Here is a 19540-nt window from a genome sequence, read left to right as displayed (position 1 = left end):
CAGCATAAGACCAGAGAGGAAGAAGAGGCTGATGAGCTGGCATATTGTAGGGAAGTCTTTTCACAGGAGAGAATTTTTTTTTTTTTTTTTTTTTTTTTTTGAGACAGAGTCTCACTTTCTTGCCCAGGCTAGAGTGAGTGCCGTGGCGTCAGCCTGGCTCACAGCAACCTCAATCTCCTGGGCTCAGCGATCCTTCTGCCTCAGCCTCCCTAGTAGCTGGGACTACAGGCATGCGCCACCATGCCCGGCTAATTTTTTTTGTATATATATTTTTAGTTAGTCAATTAATTTCTTTCTGTATTTTGGTAGAGACGGGGTCTTGCTCAGGCTGGTTTTGAACTCCTGACCTCGAGCAATCCGCCCGCCTCGGCCTCCCAGAGTGCTAGGATTACAGGCGTGAGCCACCGCGCCCGGCCGACAGGAGAGAATTTTTAAGTCCAGTATTTCTGAATTAGTTTCCTTGGTGTTTTGGGAAATGTAACAAGTTCAGTGTGGCTGGAATTTAGGGTCCAGGGAAGACGGGAACAATTTAGGAGAAGGGAGATGGAAAAGGAGGAAATAGTTGTGTGACTCAAATGGCCTCGTATGCAGTGTGGCTTTGGACTCTGAAGGACGGCAAACCACAGAGTTGTAAAGAGAGGCGCAGTCCCATTCGGTTTTTACAATGATCGCTGCAGGCACGGGGAAGATTAGGTTTGGGGGAGGAGTGCAAAGAATCTGAATCCAAAGACACCAGTGAGGAGCTTAGGCTGGTATCACAGGCAAGAGACGATGGGGCACTTGGAGTGAAGGACAGCCAACACCACTGGGAAACACGTAGGAGGGCAAATGCTAGACTCGGGTGATCAAACGGACGTGGGTTTTGGCAGAGCTGGAGTTACTACAAGGTTTCTGGCTTGGGTGATTGTGTAGGTGAGGAATGGGAAGAAGATTGAGCTTGGGGGATATGAACGAAGAGATTCGATGGCTCTTCTGGTGCTAAAATCTTCTCATGAAAGAAAGAGATCAGGATACTTGGTGTTTTGGGAAAAGAGCCCCCCATGTACTAAGATCTATTTATTTAATTGAAGGTGGGTGTCTGCCCAAGCAGCCCGGGGCTGGACAATTTATTGGGGGCAAGTGGCATCACTTTACAATGGGTTGTTGACAGTATGTGGAGGTGGGGCCAAGAAATGTACTGAAACTTAATCCTTTGCTCCCTGAGGGCACATGCAGGCTGCCTTAGGTACTTGGTTACAGTTTCTGCCCGGTTTACCTGCAGATACTTGAGGCTTGTGCACTGCACTTTTTTTTTTAGAGCCACCAGTTAAAAGTTTGTAAGAATTTTTATTTTCATATATTTTTCATCTCAAAAACATTTCTGTCCATCATCATACATAGACAGACAGAAAGACACACACATACCCCTGGGGGAACGTCAGTTGTATGTCAATGGTGCCCACATTTGTATCTACAGACTTGCCCATCACTCTAAGCTACCAACCACAACCGTAAGTAGCTCACACAAAAACTAGGTGTCATCCTTGATTGTTCTCTTTTCTTCATTTCTTTCCATAAGCAACTGCTGTTAATACTATTTTCAGAACACGCCCTGATTTCACCCACTTCTCTCTTTCCATCGATGCCATTCTCGTCTCAGCCAGCGTCATGTTTCTGCTCAACAACAGCCAGGGACTCCTCCCTTACTCCCCTGTTTCCACTCCTAGAATCCTTCCTGCACAGAGCTGCCAGTCTGAGTTTTAAACACACAAATCCGATCATTTCACTTGCCTGCTGGAAACCTCCCATTCCACCCAGACTCCAGGCTATTTCTGCTCCCTCCAACCTTGCTGCCCTGATCTTGCTTCACCCTCCCGCTCCCTGACGCTTTTCTTCTGCTGAATGTTCCAAGCCTGCTGTCACTGCAAAGCCTCCGTGTGAGCTGTTTCTAGCACCTGGAATGACGTGGCCCACATCCTCACGCAGCTGGCTCCTCCTGTCACTCAGCTCCCAGCTGCCGCGTCACCTCCTTTCAAGAGGCTTTTTCTGACCAAGCCCTTTGGGCTGCGCCCCAGCCATCTCCCATCACATCTCCCTGTTCCATTTTCATCAGAACACTCATCATTCGCCAGTTGTTTATCTTGCTCCACTACATGGGAAGCTCCAGGAGAGTGGGGGGTCTTGTTTGTCTTGATAAATATTGTGTTCCCAGAGTGCAGAAAAGTGGCTGGATCATTGCAGGCACAATAATTGTACTGAAGGGGAGGGAACAAATGAATGGACACAAACATTCTGGAAAAATGATGATACCATTGTGTAAAAAAAAAAAAAAAAAGTAAAGAAAAGAAATTTCTGACGATTTCAAATAAAATCTAAATACTTTTAAATTATAGATTAAAATCAAATACAGGTTAGGAGAAAATAAAAAATGGCAAGCATGTGAAGGCCCACATGGCAGCTAGGCAGAGGAGAGGTTCAGCTAAGGAAGCAGAAGGTTGTAAAATAAACAAGGAACACTCTGATTGCTATATTTTCTAAAAGGTATGGCTGGTATCTTCTGGTATTTTTTGAAGCCCTTTTCCCCTTAAAAATCATCATCAAAAACATTCAATCGAGTCTTCCATTCAGGAGAAGGGAGAGAGAGAGGCAGACATGTAAACTCACACGCATATGCTCTTCATATTTTCTCACCTTTCTACAATACCAGTGTGTCTAGCTTTCATGTTTCTGGAGGTAGCCTTCACATACGGCACGATGTGAATAATGCACCCTACGGCTGCACAGTGTGGTAGCCCTTCAAAGAGAGAACAGCAAGACAAACGTGGCAGCACATTTCTGGCTGTCTAGGCATCTTTACTTGGAAGGATTTTCCAATTAAAAAAAAAAAAAGTCCTAACAATTTAAAAAATTGTCAGTGCTATGTACAGTCCATTCCTAATAACCAAAATGAAAATGGGCCAAATTGCGTATTATCCTGGAGGCTGGTGCTGCCATTTGTTTTTAGGTTTTAGCATGACTTAGGTGAGGCTCAGGGTCCCTTCCTATTCCTGGTGTTCCCGGGAGTCTCACTCATCACCACACAGGTTTCCTCTGCTACTTGCCTTTTCCTGGGAGAATGGAAAAGAGCATCAGCTACACGATTTGATGAGAACTGTGTAGTTTTCGTGGCACGTCTGAGAATGGATTTGAAAAAGGTAGCCTGGGTTGTGGAAAAGATATTCTCTATTAGCTTGGGTAATGATGACTTCCAAGTAACTGAGATTCTATGGTACAGGAAGATGACTTCCAATGACTTAAACCCTTACGATCAGTAACAAGGCTACTGCTGGCAAAAATGGAAAACCCACTATGCTCACCAAAATATCACAGGGAATATTGAGACCATACCCTTGTGGGGTTGGAGGGGGGATGGAATAGGTCTAGTCTCATTTAGAGGTAGAAACTAAGTCACCTGGCTGCATTTCTGTTTTAGAATTATATTACATCAGTGTCTCTAAGATTCTTTTATGAGTATTCAGGGTACATTCTCAAAATTTATCAACTTTCACCTCTAGATGGCAGCAACTTTCTTCTGTTCTTAACATGGTTGCCTTTGGCCTTTGTTTCCTACCTTCAATATAATTCCAGACTTCCTTGTCTTTCCCAAATAAATACTTCATGCACTGTGCAATTTGGGGAAGATTATTGTAAGTCACTCACACTGTTAAAAATCAGTTCATTCTTCAGTTAAGCTACAGGGTTCTCCAAAGAGTACAGAATAATTCAGGTCTAAAGTGAAAAATAATAGAAAGGTATCTTCTTTTCTTTCTCCATACCTCTAAACTGCTAACTCCAAGGAAAACAATCAATGTTTCTTTTTCTTTATAGACTTCTGGGGGAAAAAGGCAGTGAGTAGAGGAATAGAAAAATGGATGGAATTGGAGAGATCTATTTTACAATAGCATCAATTTAATGCTATTTAAATCATTGCGTTTCTACAGGATATACTCCAGTGTGTCTATTTATGAAGGTGTTCCAAATATATTACAAAATGGAAGAGAAGATTTAAGGATCACACACACAAAAATAACATACAAGTACATATTTACCTAATGTATTAAAATACAGTGCTACTTAAATATAACCACCAGGTCAAGATTCTAAACTGCTAGAGTTAAGAAGGACCCAAGAGACTTGAAGTAAATTACAAGCTCATTTGAGGATATAATAAATGCTGGGTGTGTCAATGAATCACCTAGGTGGTAGTCAAGGGATTCCTTTTATGTAAAGTGGAAACTTGATTGTGGAGTCATACTTAGAGTTTATGAAGTACTTTATTTCAAGGTGATAATATGAAGAGTATTACCTCTTGGGGATTCTTTCCAAGACCTAATGTGAACAGTTTGGGTCAGATATCATTTAAGAGAAATACTGAAGTACAAGAGCCATAAAGAAAAATTTAGTGTAAGTGACAGATTTATATCAGAACCCAAGCTTGTAGACATAAGCTTTATGCCTTTCATAGGAGGTTCCTCTGTTTTCTGCCTGTTTTAAATACCTCATCACAGTAGCTATGTATGTTTGGCTTTAAAGGCTGCATTTTTAAATATGTGATTCAAAGCAGGATTTTTAGGCACATGAAGGTTCAAGTTGATTAGGATCAAACACTCCTAAGTGTCAAAGAGAATGGGGCCTATTTGGACTAAATATCCTTCTTATGTTTTTGCTGTTCAATAACCAAGAGTAAGACCTAAGAGAAGCCACTTATTTTAGTTATTAATGATAGAGTACCTTTCATCATCTAAAACATAAGAAATTATGACTTCAAAGGGAAAACTTTACAGTTCTGGAAAAGCTACTACCCTTAATGACAGTAACTAGTTCTAGTCTAATAGTGGGGTAAATGATGGTGTTCATTTATGAGGAGTAATCTTTCCCACCATTTTTTGGTATCAACACCTCCTTTTCTTTTGGGAAACTAGTCCCTCCTTGTGGGGTCTTAGGAGGGTTGTTAACCAAGGCACGCCTTCCTCCTTCAGCCAGGAGCTGGGCACCTGACCCAGGCAGGGGCCAATCTATACTCTGGCTTCCTGTTGTGAATTAGAGGAGGTGACATACAGGAGCTGGAGCTGACTCACTCCCGGCCTGGACCTGCTTATTAAATCTTGCTCCTGCACCCTGGGTACTGTCTTGGTGCCTGTGTTTCCTGAGGTCCAGCTCCTCTGCTTTTTCCTTGACTCTATAACCTGCCTCTCGTCCTTCTGGAAAATTACCTTTCGCTTAGGACAGCCAGATCCAGTTACTTTCCATTACTTCCAACAAAAGAGCCCCATCTGATAGAGGAGACTAAACGCATACAAACGTGGGCAGGGATAATGACTACAGGTAGACAGTGGATTCTGGGAGTGTCCTCAGCTCTCCACCTACTTGTTCTCTGCGGACTCATGTGAAACAGCTGTGACCCAAACCCGGGTGACACTGGGTTGGTTTACATTTTTTTGATAAAGCATTACATGCTATTACTCATTTAAGACAAATTAAAAGAAATGTATTAATTATTAGGAGATTGGTTTTACCCTAGGTAAATCCAATACTATACCTAGAAATGTATTACAATAAATAGCCAGTTTTAAAGAAATTACTAAGAAACTTTATGAAAATCTAGTGGTCAGCTGAGAAAAATCATAGTCAAGTGAGAATATATTTGATTTTTAAAACTGCTAGTTCACCGTGACTGTATCTACAGAGAAATCTCTGTGGCTAGACAGATGACATTGCAAATACAACGAACAGATAAAACCCAGAACAAAACTGCTGGCACATCGAGCATTCTTGCAGGGAATCCCTTAAGATTTATTATCCTGAGAAGTATTCCCGGCATATTCATGAACACATTAGGATTTTTGGTTGGGTTCCAACTTTAGTCATTATTCTTTCAAATACATATTTAGAAGACAGTTATGGTTTATAATTGATAGCCAATTGTTCTAACCCAAATATATCCACTGATAAAATCCTATGAAAGACTAAGAAAGACTGTGGCATCTTCTAGACATACATAAAGTAAGATCTTTCTTCATTTTAAGTTGATATGTTCATTATAACATGATGGATATTGGTGCTATCACACATATATATATTTTTTCATATTGGGATGCCAGTTTTTTCTGCATTAGTCATTCATGATTCCCCAAACCCCCTTCTTCTTCATGTTGTCTTACAACATGACCGTTATTTTAAAGTTCTACTTGTTTAATGGGGAGGGATTTGCAATGGAGAAGAACTCACATTACACAATTTAAAACTATAAGGATCAGTAGTTTAAGTAGCTTTTCCAGAGTAAATGATGATTTCAGATTGTGCGAATTTTAAATTTCCTTCTCTGTATAAGAACAACCTGATTATATGAAAACAAAGCTACAAATCTCAGAATTACAAATACATTGTTTTGAATTGTGAACAGTATCTCTCGGTCATGCTATAGTCAATATGACACAGATATTTTATTATATGAGAGCACCACACCTGGCTATAGTGCTGGGAAGATGCCAGGAATCAACAAAGAGTACACTGACATGTCCTATAGGTTCATATATCAGGTTTTCAGTATGATACTAATATGGTTCTGAGCCGCAGGTTGGAAAAAACAAAATACTCATGGTCTTTTCATAGAAAAATGTCTCAGAAATGGTGACCTTTATGGCTCAGCTATGATCTTACCTTTATGGGGCTATGATCTTATAGCCCCAATTCTCCTATAATTAGGGCAATAATTACAGAATATAACCTACTTTAATTTTTTTCCCCAAATCATCTTTATTGTAACTAAAGCAATACTAGACACAAAATCAGCTGATACCAACAGGAATGTAAACCATTTTAATAAAGATTTCTTGCTGAAATTCTGGGTAATAGAAAATTTTAAAAAATGAGACCAAAGTTTTTAATAAGGTCATTTTGGAAGATGGGACACAAGTTTGAAGTATACATCATTGTCATCAAGCTAAATTTGAGGAGGTAGTTGAACTAATTAAAGGGCTTCATAATTGACACTACATTATAACATAAGGAAAAGATGTGATTTTGGAGGGATTTAAAATGTAGCATCACACCCTGGAAGCAATTTTTTTTTTTAATTCAGTACATACACAGAGAACTTGCAAACAGGTTCATGATTATACCTACCATTATTCCAAACCTGTTACCAAACACTGGAGAGAGAATGCTTCCAAACCAAACCTATAGGCAACCTCCTGTTATTTATTTGCCAACACTTAATGGATATAAAAACCCATGAAGACCAGGCATTCTGGGAACTGGAATTTTCACATATTAGAGTACACACATGATATCATAATTTTTGCTCTGCAAGCCAAGAAGCAAGATGGTGGAATACTTTGGTAATTAACATAACATGATCAATATTGTCTATAAATAATGAGCACGCAAGGATCCACAAGATGATGAGTAAACACTCTGGCAGGGAGTAAGTGCCACATATTGGTGTGAGCAGTGATGTCTTCATTAAGCCTCTATTTCTCCTTGCTCTCCCATCACATCAATCTAATGGGAATTTCCCAAGCAAATTTCCTTCTGCTTAGCTCATAATGAATTCAACACTCATCTTTAGCATTTCTCTTGTTCTCCACACACGTAGACAACTGCCATGTGGCAGAAAGACTACTGGACAGGTGCGCAGAGCTTGGATTAGTGCCCGGGTTTGGCATGGAACATTTTTGTCCTTGGGCCTCCATTTCTACATTGATAAAGTGAGGGGGTTCAACTGAGCTTGATGATGCTTATGTTTCCTCTACAGCTCTGAAGTGGGTAGGGTGGAAACGCCCTGTCCCTCCTTAAAGGGCTGCCTCTACTCCAGCTTTCTGAGAGGTTTCCAATATCAACAACTTCAGTGCCTTCCTCTACTAAGGAAAAAGGTTTAAACAGGAAGGAATGTTCTTAGTGTTATGACAAATACCCACCAAGTTCTGTCTCTCAAAAAGACTCCATGAAGTCATGTCTAATGTTTGCAACTGTACACATATACATGTTTAAGTTCATCGCAGCACTGTATATATCCCACACAAAAACATTGAAGTGCGAAAAGGCTCTTCCTGCCCTCCACAACATTTTGTGACACAGAACTTTTTCACAGCCAAGTGGGAAATGTGATTCACACCCAGAATGCATCAGAATTTGCATGGAGATTCCGTTAACATCACAGCTTTTTTGTGTATATAGCTACATAAAATCCTAGGCATGCTGGTAAGAAATAAATCATAACTAAGACTGGTGGTGGCAGCATACAATTGTTTAGAGAAAATTACTTCTATTTTACTGACGACAGTTGCTATTAATAGTGCTTTATTTTCTGTGCTATTAAATAAATAATCCATAAAAATTTCTATTATGTGACATCCACTACTACTGCCATGTAACAGCCCTTGGTGGATGTTTTGGGTACATGCCACAACCACCATTGCCATCATCAAACAACAACATGTGCCGAAGTCCTTTAAAACTTTAAAAATGAAGCAGGGTGGAGCAAAAAAAAGTAGGGAGGAGACAGGAAAGCATGAAATCTAAAGATAAGCATATTCACAAATGCATATGTCTTCACAATACGAACAGGGATCTTAGAAACTTTTGGAACTTCAATGTTCAGTTCGCAGATATTCCTCACCAAACCCCTCCCTGTCCTGTTCCAATCTACACATAATTTCCAGATTTCTGTTAAATCTTGAGAACAAAACAGCTAAGCATGACTTGGAAACAGCCACTCTCCCGTGGGTTTGGTATCAGAATACAATAGCTTCAGTAAAAAGATCTGTAAAGAACACAAGTTTATTTTTCCATTCAACTCCCTAATAAGGAAAGTTGCCCCAAATGGAGAAAAATGGTGTAGCCTCCTCCTCTAACCACCCCTCCCCAGACATTATTGTATGCAAAGAAGAGTGGCAAATCCTTTTAAAAAGAAAGGTTTATAAAGTGAAGGGTAGCCAAATCTGCCACTCCAAAATACGTCAGTTTGGCATAAGAATTATTATGAGCTGAAGGCAAGTGAAAAGAAGTAGACACAAGAAAACTTCTCTGCTCTCCCCCTTTCTATCAGGAAGGATGGGACAATCCTCGAATACTGAGTACAACTCTCCTTATCAACCCAAAAAGGGCACCAGAGGAATCTGCAGAACAAATCTTACTAACCAGCCCTTTTCTCCCATTATTTCCCCCACATATTTATCTTCCCTTAATTTGCTTCCCCTAAAAGCTCAAGAGTCCTTTTCCTTTGTCTGGTCATTTCTCTAAAAATTTCTGTTCTTTTGTTAAGATGCCATATAAGTCCAACCCTAACAACCCCCTTGAATAAGTCCTCTCTGGGTGCTCCCGTGTGTAAGCAGATACACATGTTAATAAACTTCTATTCATTTTTCCTTGTTAATCTGTCTTTTGTCAATCTGATTTACAGGGCCAGCCAACAATCTTAAAATGTGTAGAAGGAAAAGAGATTTCCCCTCCCCTACAGTAATTACTGGACAAAGGAAGGCAATGGCGAAGGAAAGAGGAAAGAGGTCTGGTGAATGAAACAGAGAACGGAATTCACATGGCTGAACCCCAAAGGCTTCATCCATCCTCAATTCAGCAAGTATTCCTACAGAGTGGTGGCACTGAGGGGAAAGACATTCTGATGGACAGAGTATTCGTCTGGCCCGGCTTGCTACCTTTGGTTAATTTAATATTAAATAAGTTGTACAATAATCTGATATTCATTATTGGGGTGCTAATACATTCTGCAAGAAGTTCTTATTGCCATTCTCTAATCCCTTGGAGTTTAGCAAACAGTTATAGCAAACCTGGCTCAGTCCTAACACCTGTCATTATGCCTGGGTGTTCTCATCTCTTCCCTGTGTGTGATATGCACATTGTTATCACACTTTCTTTCAGTTCCAGCAGATTTTGTTTGCCTTAAACAGACATTCTTTTCCACACATTCCTTCAGCTCCAGAGGAAATACTGCCACATGAATGAGGCCAGTGGATGCCACCTTTCATATCAACATTATGCAAAGAAAAATGCTACTTAAATTTTTAAACCATTTTCTCTCAATAATAAATATGGGTTTGGTAGCTCAACCACAGCCACAGACTGTGGTTAATAATCTAACACGATAATCTTAACACTACTGTCATGCATTACCGTGCATACCTTTATAGTTTAAGATGAAGCCCTTTCAGCTTTTACTGAACTTTATTTGCTTATTTGATGGACAATATTTTTTTAACTAACTGGAGTATGTGCTAAGCCAACTTCATAAGATCACTGTTCCTGATTCTCACATATAGTGTTTGTGGATCTAACTCAAGCCACAGCCAAACTAATGTTGAACTTGATATCTAATCCTATAAATTATCCCCAACTTCTATTTGGGGGACAGCAACTATCATTTTCCCTGCCTTGTCATTGCTAGCATGAGTATTTAAATTTTCTGAATTTTCAGAGCCAATATTTCACAAAGAAATAACAGGTATTTATCACTTCACTGGAAGTAGATGCTGGGTGATTCATGGGGCTTCTCCCTAGCTGGGTGATTTATTTCCATATACCAGTCTCACAGTATTTACCAAAGGAAGATTCAAGGTAGCATATATCACAGAAATTTTAGCTAGCTCCTGACCAAATAAAGTACACGTATTAAATCTACGTATGCGCCTAACTACAGTCAATTTAGAAATGTCTCCGGGTCTTTGTACGCGTGCTCCTATCCGTAAAGGAAGCATTAGCTCAACTCCGCTTTTCCTACTAATTCGAGGTCTTTGCTCAAAAGCTTTCTTCTCTGAGATGGATTTTCTGACAGCCTTCCTCCTTCCTTTATATTTCTCTCCTCTCTACTATCCACTCTCAAACTGGTCCTAAATATAACTTCTCCCTCTGAACATAGTACTACAAATGTATCTCCTTAAAGCAATACCCACATTGTATTATATATGTGTATTTGTGTGAGATCATATAATATATACAAGCGTATGTGTGTGTGATGTTATATACGTACACATATAAATTTCCCCTACAAGACAGTTAGCCCCTTGAGGATACGAACCATGTTTTATTTATCTTTCTAATATAGTGCTTTTTACAGTGCCTGGGACTGTAAATAAATGTTGCTGAATAAATAAAAGTTGAATTTTCTCAAGGCTAGTAGAAAACATCATTTTTGTTTTTCATGGGTTACTTCTCTGGAGATAAAAGTAGTTTAAACTTACTAACCAAATAACACGCTATGAATTATGTAGGAACAAGTTATCATTACTCCAATACTCCAGAAAGGAAAAGTCAAGAAAAATGTGTTATTTACTCAGTGTTTCACATTTAGCCATTGAGAACCAAATTGTAGAAACTGGATCTCATAACTGACAATTTTGCACTTTATCCATTAGCTCAGGTTGTTCCTTTGAGCATCTCACATTCTCTATAGGTAATGAAGTTTCTTTAGTACAATGTGCCTTATACTGAGAAGGAATATAAATTCCATGAAGTCAAGGATGGACCTGATTTCTTCCTTTCCTTTTATGTAATGACCATCAGCATTATTATTCCCTTAGCTTTCCCAGTCTGCCAGGAGATAATATGCCTTAGCAATTGTGAGAGAGCAGGAATGATGCCCCAGCTTTTAGGCAGTGTGTAAGCAAATGACTATGTCCTCTGTGCTCCATTTCCCCTCTGTGAAAAAGAAAAGCATAATATTTAACAACATCACCAAGCTATTGTGAGGGTTAATTAGATTTAAAGGGGAAAGGGAGGCAAGCTGATTAGGCACTATTCAAATTCAAAGTGTCATTATTTTCTGTCTAAAAATAATCCTGATTTAGGAATAAAATTAATTTGGAAGCTCAATCTTTGGTAATCATCTTCCCATACTTAAAAAAAAAGCCATAGTTTTTAATCAAAATCCCCTTCTAAGCACAATTCAATGAAGTAAAATGGAGATCTGTGAGTTTCCATTCATCTTTGAAAAAATATAGCCACAGTTTTCTTTCTTTCTTTTTTGTATCTTTCTTTTCTTTCTTTAATGATACATTATATGTTGAAAGTTTTATGGAATGGAGTAAACAAATTTTGAACCTACATTAATTTATTTTTGTTTCACATGAAACATTTGTGAAACATTTAACATTGCCTCTCTAAAGAATCAATAATCAATGTTTTGTGGTTGAAATAACTTTCAGGTTGTTTCTGCTAAATTCCATCTATGATTTTGTTCAAGAACTAGTCAGTTAAAGATCATCTTAGTATTCCCCAAATAAAAAAAAAAAAAAATCCTGGGTATTTAACACTAAGGCCAGGAAAAAAACACCACACATCGAAATAGTAATCACCAAAAATAATATGACAGATTAGTTAATTGTGAAAATCATCATGAGAAGTTGCAGTTGGGCCCTGGGAAACATCTGGGTCAATATCTTCGGGGTTTTTTGAAAAAAGAAAACATTCTTTAAAATGGTAACAGTTGCTAATCCTGGGAAATTAGATTGTATCTGTTAGAGAAAAATGCTGAACTCAAGTTTTTGGTGAGTAAAGAGTATTGGCTGCAAGGGAACTCTATCAATATTTTTTTAGAACTTTCCAGAGGAAAGGGACACTGCATAGTCCAGTTAGGAGACATGTATTTCCTTTAGAGGAGCAGGAATAATTGTCTTGATTTTAATGTATACTCTATTAACATTTTCCATAAGATTTACAAATACTCATAATTTAGACTGCATACTCACCAAGCAAACTTTTGATTATTCATTCGATTTCCTCGGACCCTTGATACTGGCGATGGATGTACCCTGTGGGCAGATGAGAGTAACTGAGTCACTGAAAAAGCATATTCCCAATTGCAAATGAAAAACAATGGCATGTTTTATAAACAATCTATTTTAGACTTGCTTAAAATGCCCAGAACTTGATCACCTTTTAGTAAATGATGCAAAATTAAATTCCCATACCTGCAAATCTGCAGTCCTTTTTTCCTTCTTAACTACTTTCAAGATACCAAGGGTTTGTTACAATGGTCACTGTGAAGACTCCCTGAAGCAGGATCACCAGTGTTTACTGACTGATGTACTCATGCAGCTCAACAAAAAGTTGCTGAATACCTAACCCTTGCTGGGTATAAGAGTAGGTAAAAGTTATGTAAAGTATGGTGTCCTGGCCTCAAGGAGTCCCCTTGGTACCTGTTCCCACAAGGGAGGAACAAACAGATAGTCTAAGTGCCTACTCCTTCAGTTAACTTTTAGATATAAAACCTTAGAAAGCAAGACAACTTTATCCAAGTGTCCAGGGACAGAATCTGTGGGCATGGGGCAGGAAGGATGGGGGACCAGGCACTTCTAGGAGCAAGGCCTTCTGGAGTGATGCTGTACAGCTGGGCTTTATGGAAGGCAAAGTCAATTCAAAACTTTAACCAGAGAAAAGGAGGCGAAGAACATACTGCTTTACTTCAGGGCTAGAATCACCCGTGGAAAATAGTTTAAAGCTTCCAGGAACTGCTAATCTCTTCCAATTAGAGGCTAGCTGCTCCACCTGCGCCTCTTTTTGGGTCACTAACTGGCAAAACAACATGCCCTACTTCCTGCTGCCACCTTCCTGCTTTGGTCTCTCTTTACCAGGAGTCCTGAGATCCAGGCAGTCTTTAAGCTTGTGTTATCTCCACTCTTTATCCTTCGTACATTACTCTTATTTACAAGATGCAGAAGAAAGAAAACGAGGATTTAAAACTGGTCTTAAAGTCCAGTTAGAACCAACAGCTCCACGGTTCATTGGAACTCCAGTTTGCCTTAATTACTCAGCAAGTAAAAATGGTTCCGAAACAGATGATACAGTTCCAGCCCCGCCGGAGGGCCGACTGCAGTCTTTCCCTAAACCCAGAGCCAGGCTGCACTTTGCACTCTGAAGGTTTATTTCTTCCAACATCCCTTATTAACATTCTTTTCCTCACAGCGCTTCTCAATGGCTGCTGCAGCTGAGCTGCTCAGCACAGATTTTCTGCTCGGCATGGGGGAGGGGGTGTTAATTATGCAGAAAGATGGAGAGAGTCCAGACAGCCCCTCTGGTGAACTGTCTCATTCAAGCACAGCCCACTTCCTGCTGTTTTGCAGCCACAAGGATCACCTGTTGGTCTTGGCATCCGGCCAAACTGGGGCCTAGCGGAAATGACAGACTCAGCTAGAAATGAAAGCCAGCTCATATTCCAGTACCCCAAATTGGACAGAGGAAAAAAAAGTGCAATAAAGATGCATAAGGATTATACAGAAGGTAGCAAGCCTCATTTTTCCCCCCTCTTTTCTTCTTTCTTTTATTTTTTTCTATCTGCTTGAATTGAGATGTCCTCAAAATGGACATCTGAGCTAAAAAGTGTTTTCCCCAGTTAAAGCCTGCTGACCTAAGGGGAATGCAGGAAGTCCTCCGATTACTATATTCTCAGTGGGGTATCAGAGTCCTGGCTGTTTAAATACAGTTTCAAGGAGTAGTCAGCTCCCCAAACTCACAGTTTTTTAATCCACTCTATATCCTTTAAACATTTACCTTGTTTCCCCCTCTCCCTAACCTTAGTAATACAAAGACACTATTTCATCATGATAATTCAACCAGGTGAAGTTTAATGATAGACTGTTTATTTCATACATCGATGGAGAAAAATGAGCCTGTTTAATCCATTAATCACACTATTCTCTAGGTATTTATATCTTTTAGGACAACTTCCTGGATCCATAGATCAAATACCATAAATGGATAATTTCTATAATGGATAATTCTAAAATATAGATAATTTCTATATGGCTAAGCAGCTTTAGAAAAAGAATTACTTAGGAAAGTCTTAGGAAAAGAATTCCTGATTGTGTGTGTATGACCAAATAATTATAAGGTTTCTTAAATTAAAAAGGTAAATCAAGGAAGTTTTATTTTCCTTCGCAGAGGGAATACACTGATCACCTGGAGCTTACTTCATCTGCTAAAGTAGACCATAAAGCCTGTTACTTCAGCTACATTCCCCCAATTGTATTTCTTCAAAAGGATACGCAGTATTTTTGTGAGCTCTGTCTTTAAACTGTGACACTTTTTGCCATCTTCTTCTGCCTTCTTTCCACATATAGCAGCCAGGCAGGTAGCAAAGTCAAAACTCCAGTAGGAGCAACCGACACCTAATCTGCATGTCATGCATTATTCATGACCTCCTGATTCCTGCACCTGCATCTAGGCAGGAAGCTTGCAGGGAATGTTCATTATTCTTCTCTTAGCCTCACAGAGGCTCCATTACTGCTAAGCCACTTTGTTCTGTAACTAAGGCTTTCAGGCCTTAGTACTAACTGCTGGATGTGGGAAAGAAAAAACACACTATGTTGAAGAAAAGGGCAATCTTGGTTGTTGAGTAACATGTATTGAATCTTACAATGTGCTCTTCTGAGACTGACAGTTCATGTCAGATGGAAATACTCACATTTGGTGACTCACATTACATAGAAAGCTAGGGAGCTATACCGTTAAGGTCATGTGTACCAATTGTTCTATTTATGTACACTTACTCATCCTGGAGCACGGAGCATGTTTATACTTTTATCCAACACAGGCCTTAATTTAGCTTTCTTGCTAAGCATGTGAAAACTTTTTAGATGTCTTAATACAAAAATGACTCTTCCTTCTTTGGCTACAAACACCAAAGAACCTGACCCTCAAATCTTGTATCTTAATGTCTAACATTTATAAAATAGTCAATCCAGGGAATATGACCGCTCTGTTTTTCAGTGTTTTCATGAACCTTCCCAAATGTCACCTCCTGGTGGCTGGAGGTGGGATGTGAAACCCACAAATTATCAACCACTACTGAATGCTGGGGAAGGATACTGGTCACACCTCTATGATCTGCACCACAGACAAGCAGTGACAACTTAAATGCAATCTCATCACCTCCAGTGGAATTATGATGAAGTGGTTAAGAGTGAAAACTGTGTGATCAGCCTGCTTGGGATTGAATCCCAGCTCCACCATTTACCTGGTGTATCTTCAAGCAAGTTACTTAACCTCTCTGTGCCTCAGTTTCCTCATCTGTACAATGGAGGTAATACTGGTGCCCACCTCCTAGGGCTGTGAGGTTTAAATCAGTTAATAGCTACAGAATGTTTAGAACAGTGCTGAGTATCCAGGAAGCAGTCAATACACGTTAGCTATTATCACTGGCAGGGCTGATTGGATTAGAAAGGATGGGAAGATGGAACTGGATTATTCAGCTCATTCCAGGGACTGATGTTACAAATGTGCTCTGCAGAGCCTGCAGTCTTAACTACTATGCTTACACAACTTTACTAAAGGTGAGGAAACAACAAAATGAAATAAACACATACAGAGTGAGATGAACCAAAAACTACAGTTTATAAAGTATGGCTTACTCGTGGGCATCTCATTTTCCTGTTCTTTATTAGAAGACCTATCTTCTGTTCACTAAATTGTGCAGTGTTCAGTTATTCCCTGTTCAGGAACAAGACAGTAATCACAGCCATGCAAAATTACTCCAATTCACTCAATGCTTACTATATGCCTGGCACCATGCTAAATAATTTAGACATTTCATCTTAATTTATCCTCATATCATTATTGCCCACATTTTATCTTTGAGAATATAGGATTAGAAGAGTTATGTAACTTGCCAGGATTGCACAGCTAGCGAAGAGCAAAGTCGGAACTTAAACAGAGGATGATATAAGATTATCATCCTACACTTACATACTCATATATATTCCCTCTGCCCTATCCCAGAGGATGCAATAAAATGAATTAGCACTCGGGGCTTTAATGGGAGATTGAGCATTTACTTAAGCCCAATTGAACATTCTATAATCAGTAGAAGTAAAGTGGAATTCACGGTTTTCTTGGACTAAAATTGGCACTGGACTAAACGTGAAGCATGTAGGTACTTATAAGAAATACGGTCATAGTAATATACTTTGTTCTTTAATTGTTTATGAGAATCTCTTATATTAGCATTTCTATCTATATACATAATGTACACGTACATTTTAGAAGGTAGAAATTAATCCTAGCTACATCCATACTTCCTCTAGAACCCAATCCAATCCAGTTTGTGTCCACACCCCTCTGATGAAGTCACAAGAGTCGCTATGTTGTCAAAAAGCTAATGGCTAATTCTCAGCCCTCAAATTCTCAACACCAATTGACAAGATGGGTCACTCCCTCCTGGAACAGCATCCTTCACTCAGCATCCATGACATTCTGCTGGCTTTCCTCATCTCTTTCTGCTTTTTATGAACCACCTCCTCTCATTCTTTCCAACTCTAAATGTTGACATGGCCTCGGGGCCACTTTCCCGTGACCTCGCTCCCCTAGTTACACTCACTTCCTAGCTGAAAGAGTCTCCAATATAGCTGCCCTCACAATCTTTCCACCCATATAATCAGGACTCCCAAACTTCTATCTCCAGCTCTAGATCTTCTCTGAATACCAGACTCACATTTCTCAATCCCAACCTTTCCTTGGGGGAAAAAACAAAACAAAAGTGTTCCTTCTCATATCTCCTCAATCTCTAAAATGGCAGCATTATTTACTCAGTTGCTCAGGCCCAAAACCTTGGGATCAACGCTTGAGTCCTCCTGTACTCTCATGCCCCATACATTAGAGAGGCTGTTTAATATTAAGAAAAATCAGAATAAACTATTATTTCAGACCAAGGAAATCCTTCTTAGAGAACATTACTCATCTAGGAAGATTAAATGTTTTATATGAAGATTATTAGAAATTATGTACAAATATTTTCTATTCCTAAATATAATTTTTCTGTTATATAATAAAATTATTAACCCTTTATCACCTATAAATTGTGCCAATTATTCAAATTAATACATACTTTAACAGCTTAGTTTACTATATGTGTTGAAGAAAAGATTAATCTAGAAATAATTCCATAATTATTAAATATCAGAATTTTCCTATGCAGAATCATATGAAAGTTTAAAAATAATTTTTGGTATTGCTTCCTTCTTACACACAGCTGTATTAAATGTAAGTTCTCATGATTATTCAGGTTAATCCTGATATTATTTTAATATAAGTACAAAACATGTGACCAAATAAAAATGAGTGTTATGTCAGTATTTAAATTGTGGGCCCTTTTTATTCTCAGGTTCTTAACAAGCCAGTGATTTGATGACCATTAGAAATGCCATATATTTTTTAAAAGTTCTTTTTTCTTCCCTCTTTATACTTATCTCTCTTTCTCTCTCATGAAAGCCATTTATGTTATTTTTAGAAGAGTGGGCTGAATTTAAATACCATATAGAATTAATGTTGTGATGATTTTTTTCACTATTTACTATAATTCTTATTCTAATGCCATAGACATTAATCTGTGTTTAAAAACATAGCATTTTGAAGGGAACATTTATTTATGATATGCATCAACAGAATGAGGAATTTTAAAAAGAGAGCCTTTGGTACACAATTACAATATATTAATTAATCTCAGTCCCATCTTCCACCCTCAGCACTTGCTCTCTCTGGGGTAGTGGCACTGAAGGTTCTCCTTCCTTTCTTCTCACTTGATTATGCTCAACTCTAGGAACCATCCCCAACCTCCAGGTCCAGTTCAACTTCTGCTTAGTTCTCCTAGCATGGGGTACTTAAGATCTGTTAGCTGATGATTACATTTGTCAGTATGTTTAGTTTATTTTGTCTCTCCAACTAGACAGTATGCTTCAAGGGGGCAAGGAAGTTTTTCTCTTTTTGCTCATTGTTCTATCTCCATTACCTGGCACAAAATGGGCACTCAATAAATAGCTGTTGTATGATTAGCTTGATTCTTGTACTAAACTATGACTTCTAGAATAGGTGGCAATTGTCCTAAGTCATCATTGCTTCCTCGGAGGTTAGCACAATGCCCAGTCCACAGCAGGTATATGGTAAATATTTGTTAAGCAATGAGATGTAGAAAAAAATAAAAAGTTTTAGGTTTAGAAATTTGAGTTATTTCACTGAATTACTTACTCAACACCTCCAGAGAACCTACACACCAATAATCAATATTAATTATCGATTTTAATTCAACGCAACAAACTTCACTCAATAGCTACTATACATGAGGTCTTGCACTGTGAATAAGATAGGATCCCTGCCCTCAGGCAGCTTACAGTCTAGTTGAGAGAAATAGGCAGCAACGCTTATAAAATAGGGTAAGAAAATTAGAAGAGATTTCAAATTTTCTACATAGAATTTTCATGAAAGTGAAAAAGTGGCTAGAATTAATTCAAACTGTGAAATACCAGAGAAGGTTTCAAGGAGGAGGACACCCTTAGGCTAGGACGTAAAGGGTAAATACCATTTTCAGAGACAGAATTGGATCATGGCAGGAAAGCACTCCAAGAAGAGGAGCTAAACTAGTCACCTAAATATGAAAGAGAACTACTCAAGGTGTGAGGTGAATAATATGGTATGGCCAGAGGGTAAAGTTTCTTAGAAACATTTGGGGGAGATAAGCTAAAATATTAAGAGAATCCCAGGGATCCCACAAGGCATGGAAGGGTGGAAACATGTCCAACAG

General features: G+C 38.8%; 1 protein-coding gene across 4 annotated transcripts in view; it reads right to left on the bottom strand.

Moving 5' to 3' along the window:
• Nucleotides 1-19540, bottom strand: part of KLF12 (KLF transcription factor 12) — a 589204-nt gene that overhangs the window by 62123 nt on the left and 507541 nt on the right. For all 4 annotated transcript variants that reach the window (XM_076009379.1, XM_076009377.1, XM_020290313.2 and 1 more), the window contains one exon: nucleotides 12720-12782. In XM_076009379.1, coding sequence (XP_075865494.1) covers nucleotides 12720-12782 — 63 coding nt within the window. The remainder of the gene's footprint in view (nucleotides 1-12719; nucleotides 12783-19540) is intronic.

Source organism: Microcebus murinus, chromosome 13, assembly GCF_040939455.1.
Source record: "Microcebus murinus isolate Inina chromosome 13, M.murinus_Inina_mat1.0, whole genome shotgun sequence".
Classification (NCBI taxonomy): domain Eukaryota; kingdom Metazoa; phylum Chordata; class Mammalia; order Primates; family Cheirogaleidae; genus Microcebus; species Microcebus murinus.
Note: the sequence above shows the minus strand (reverse complement) of the source record. Positions and strands in the feature narration are given on the sequence as shown.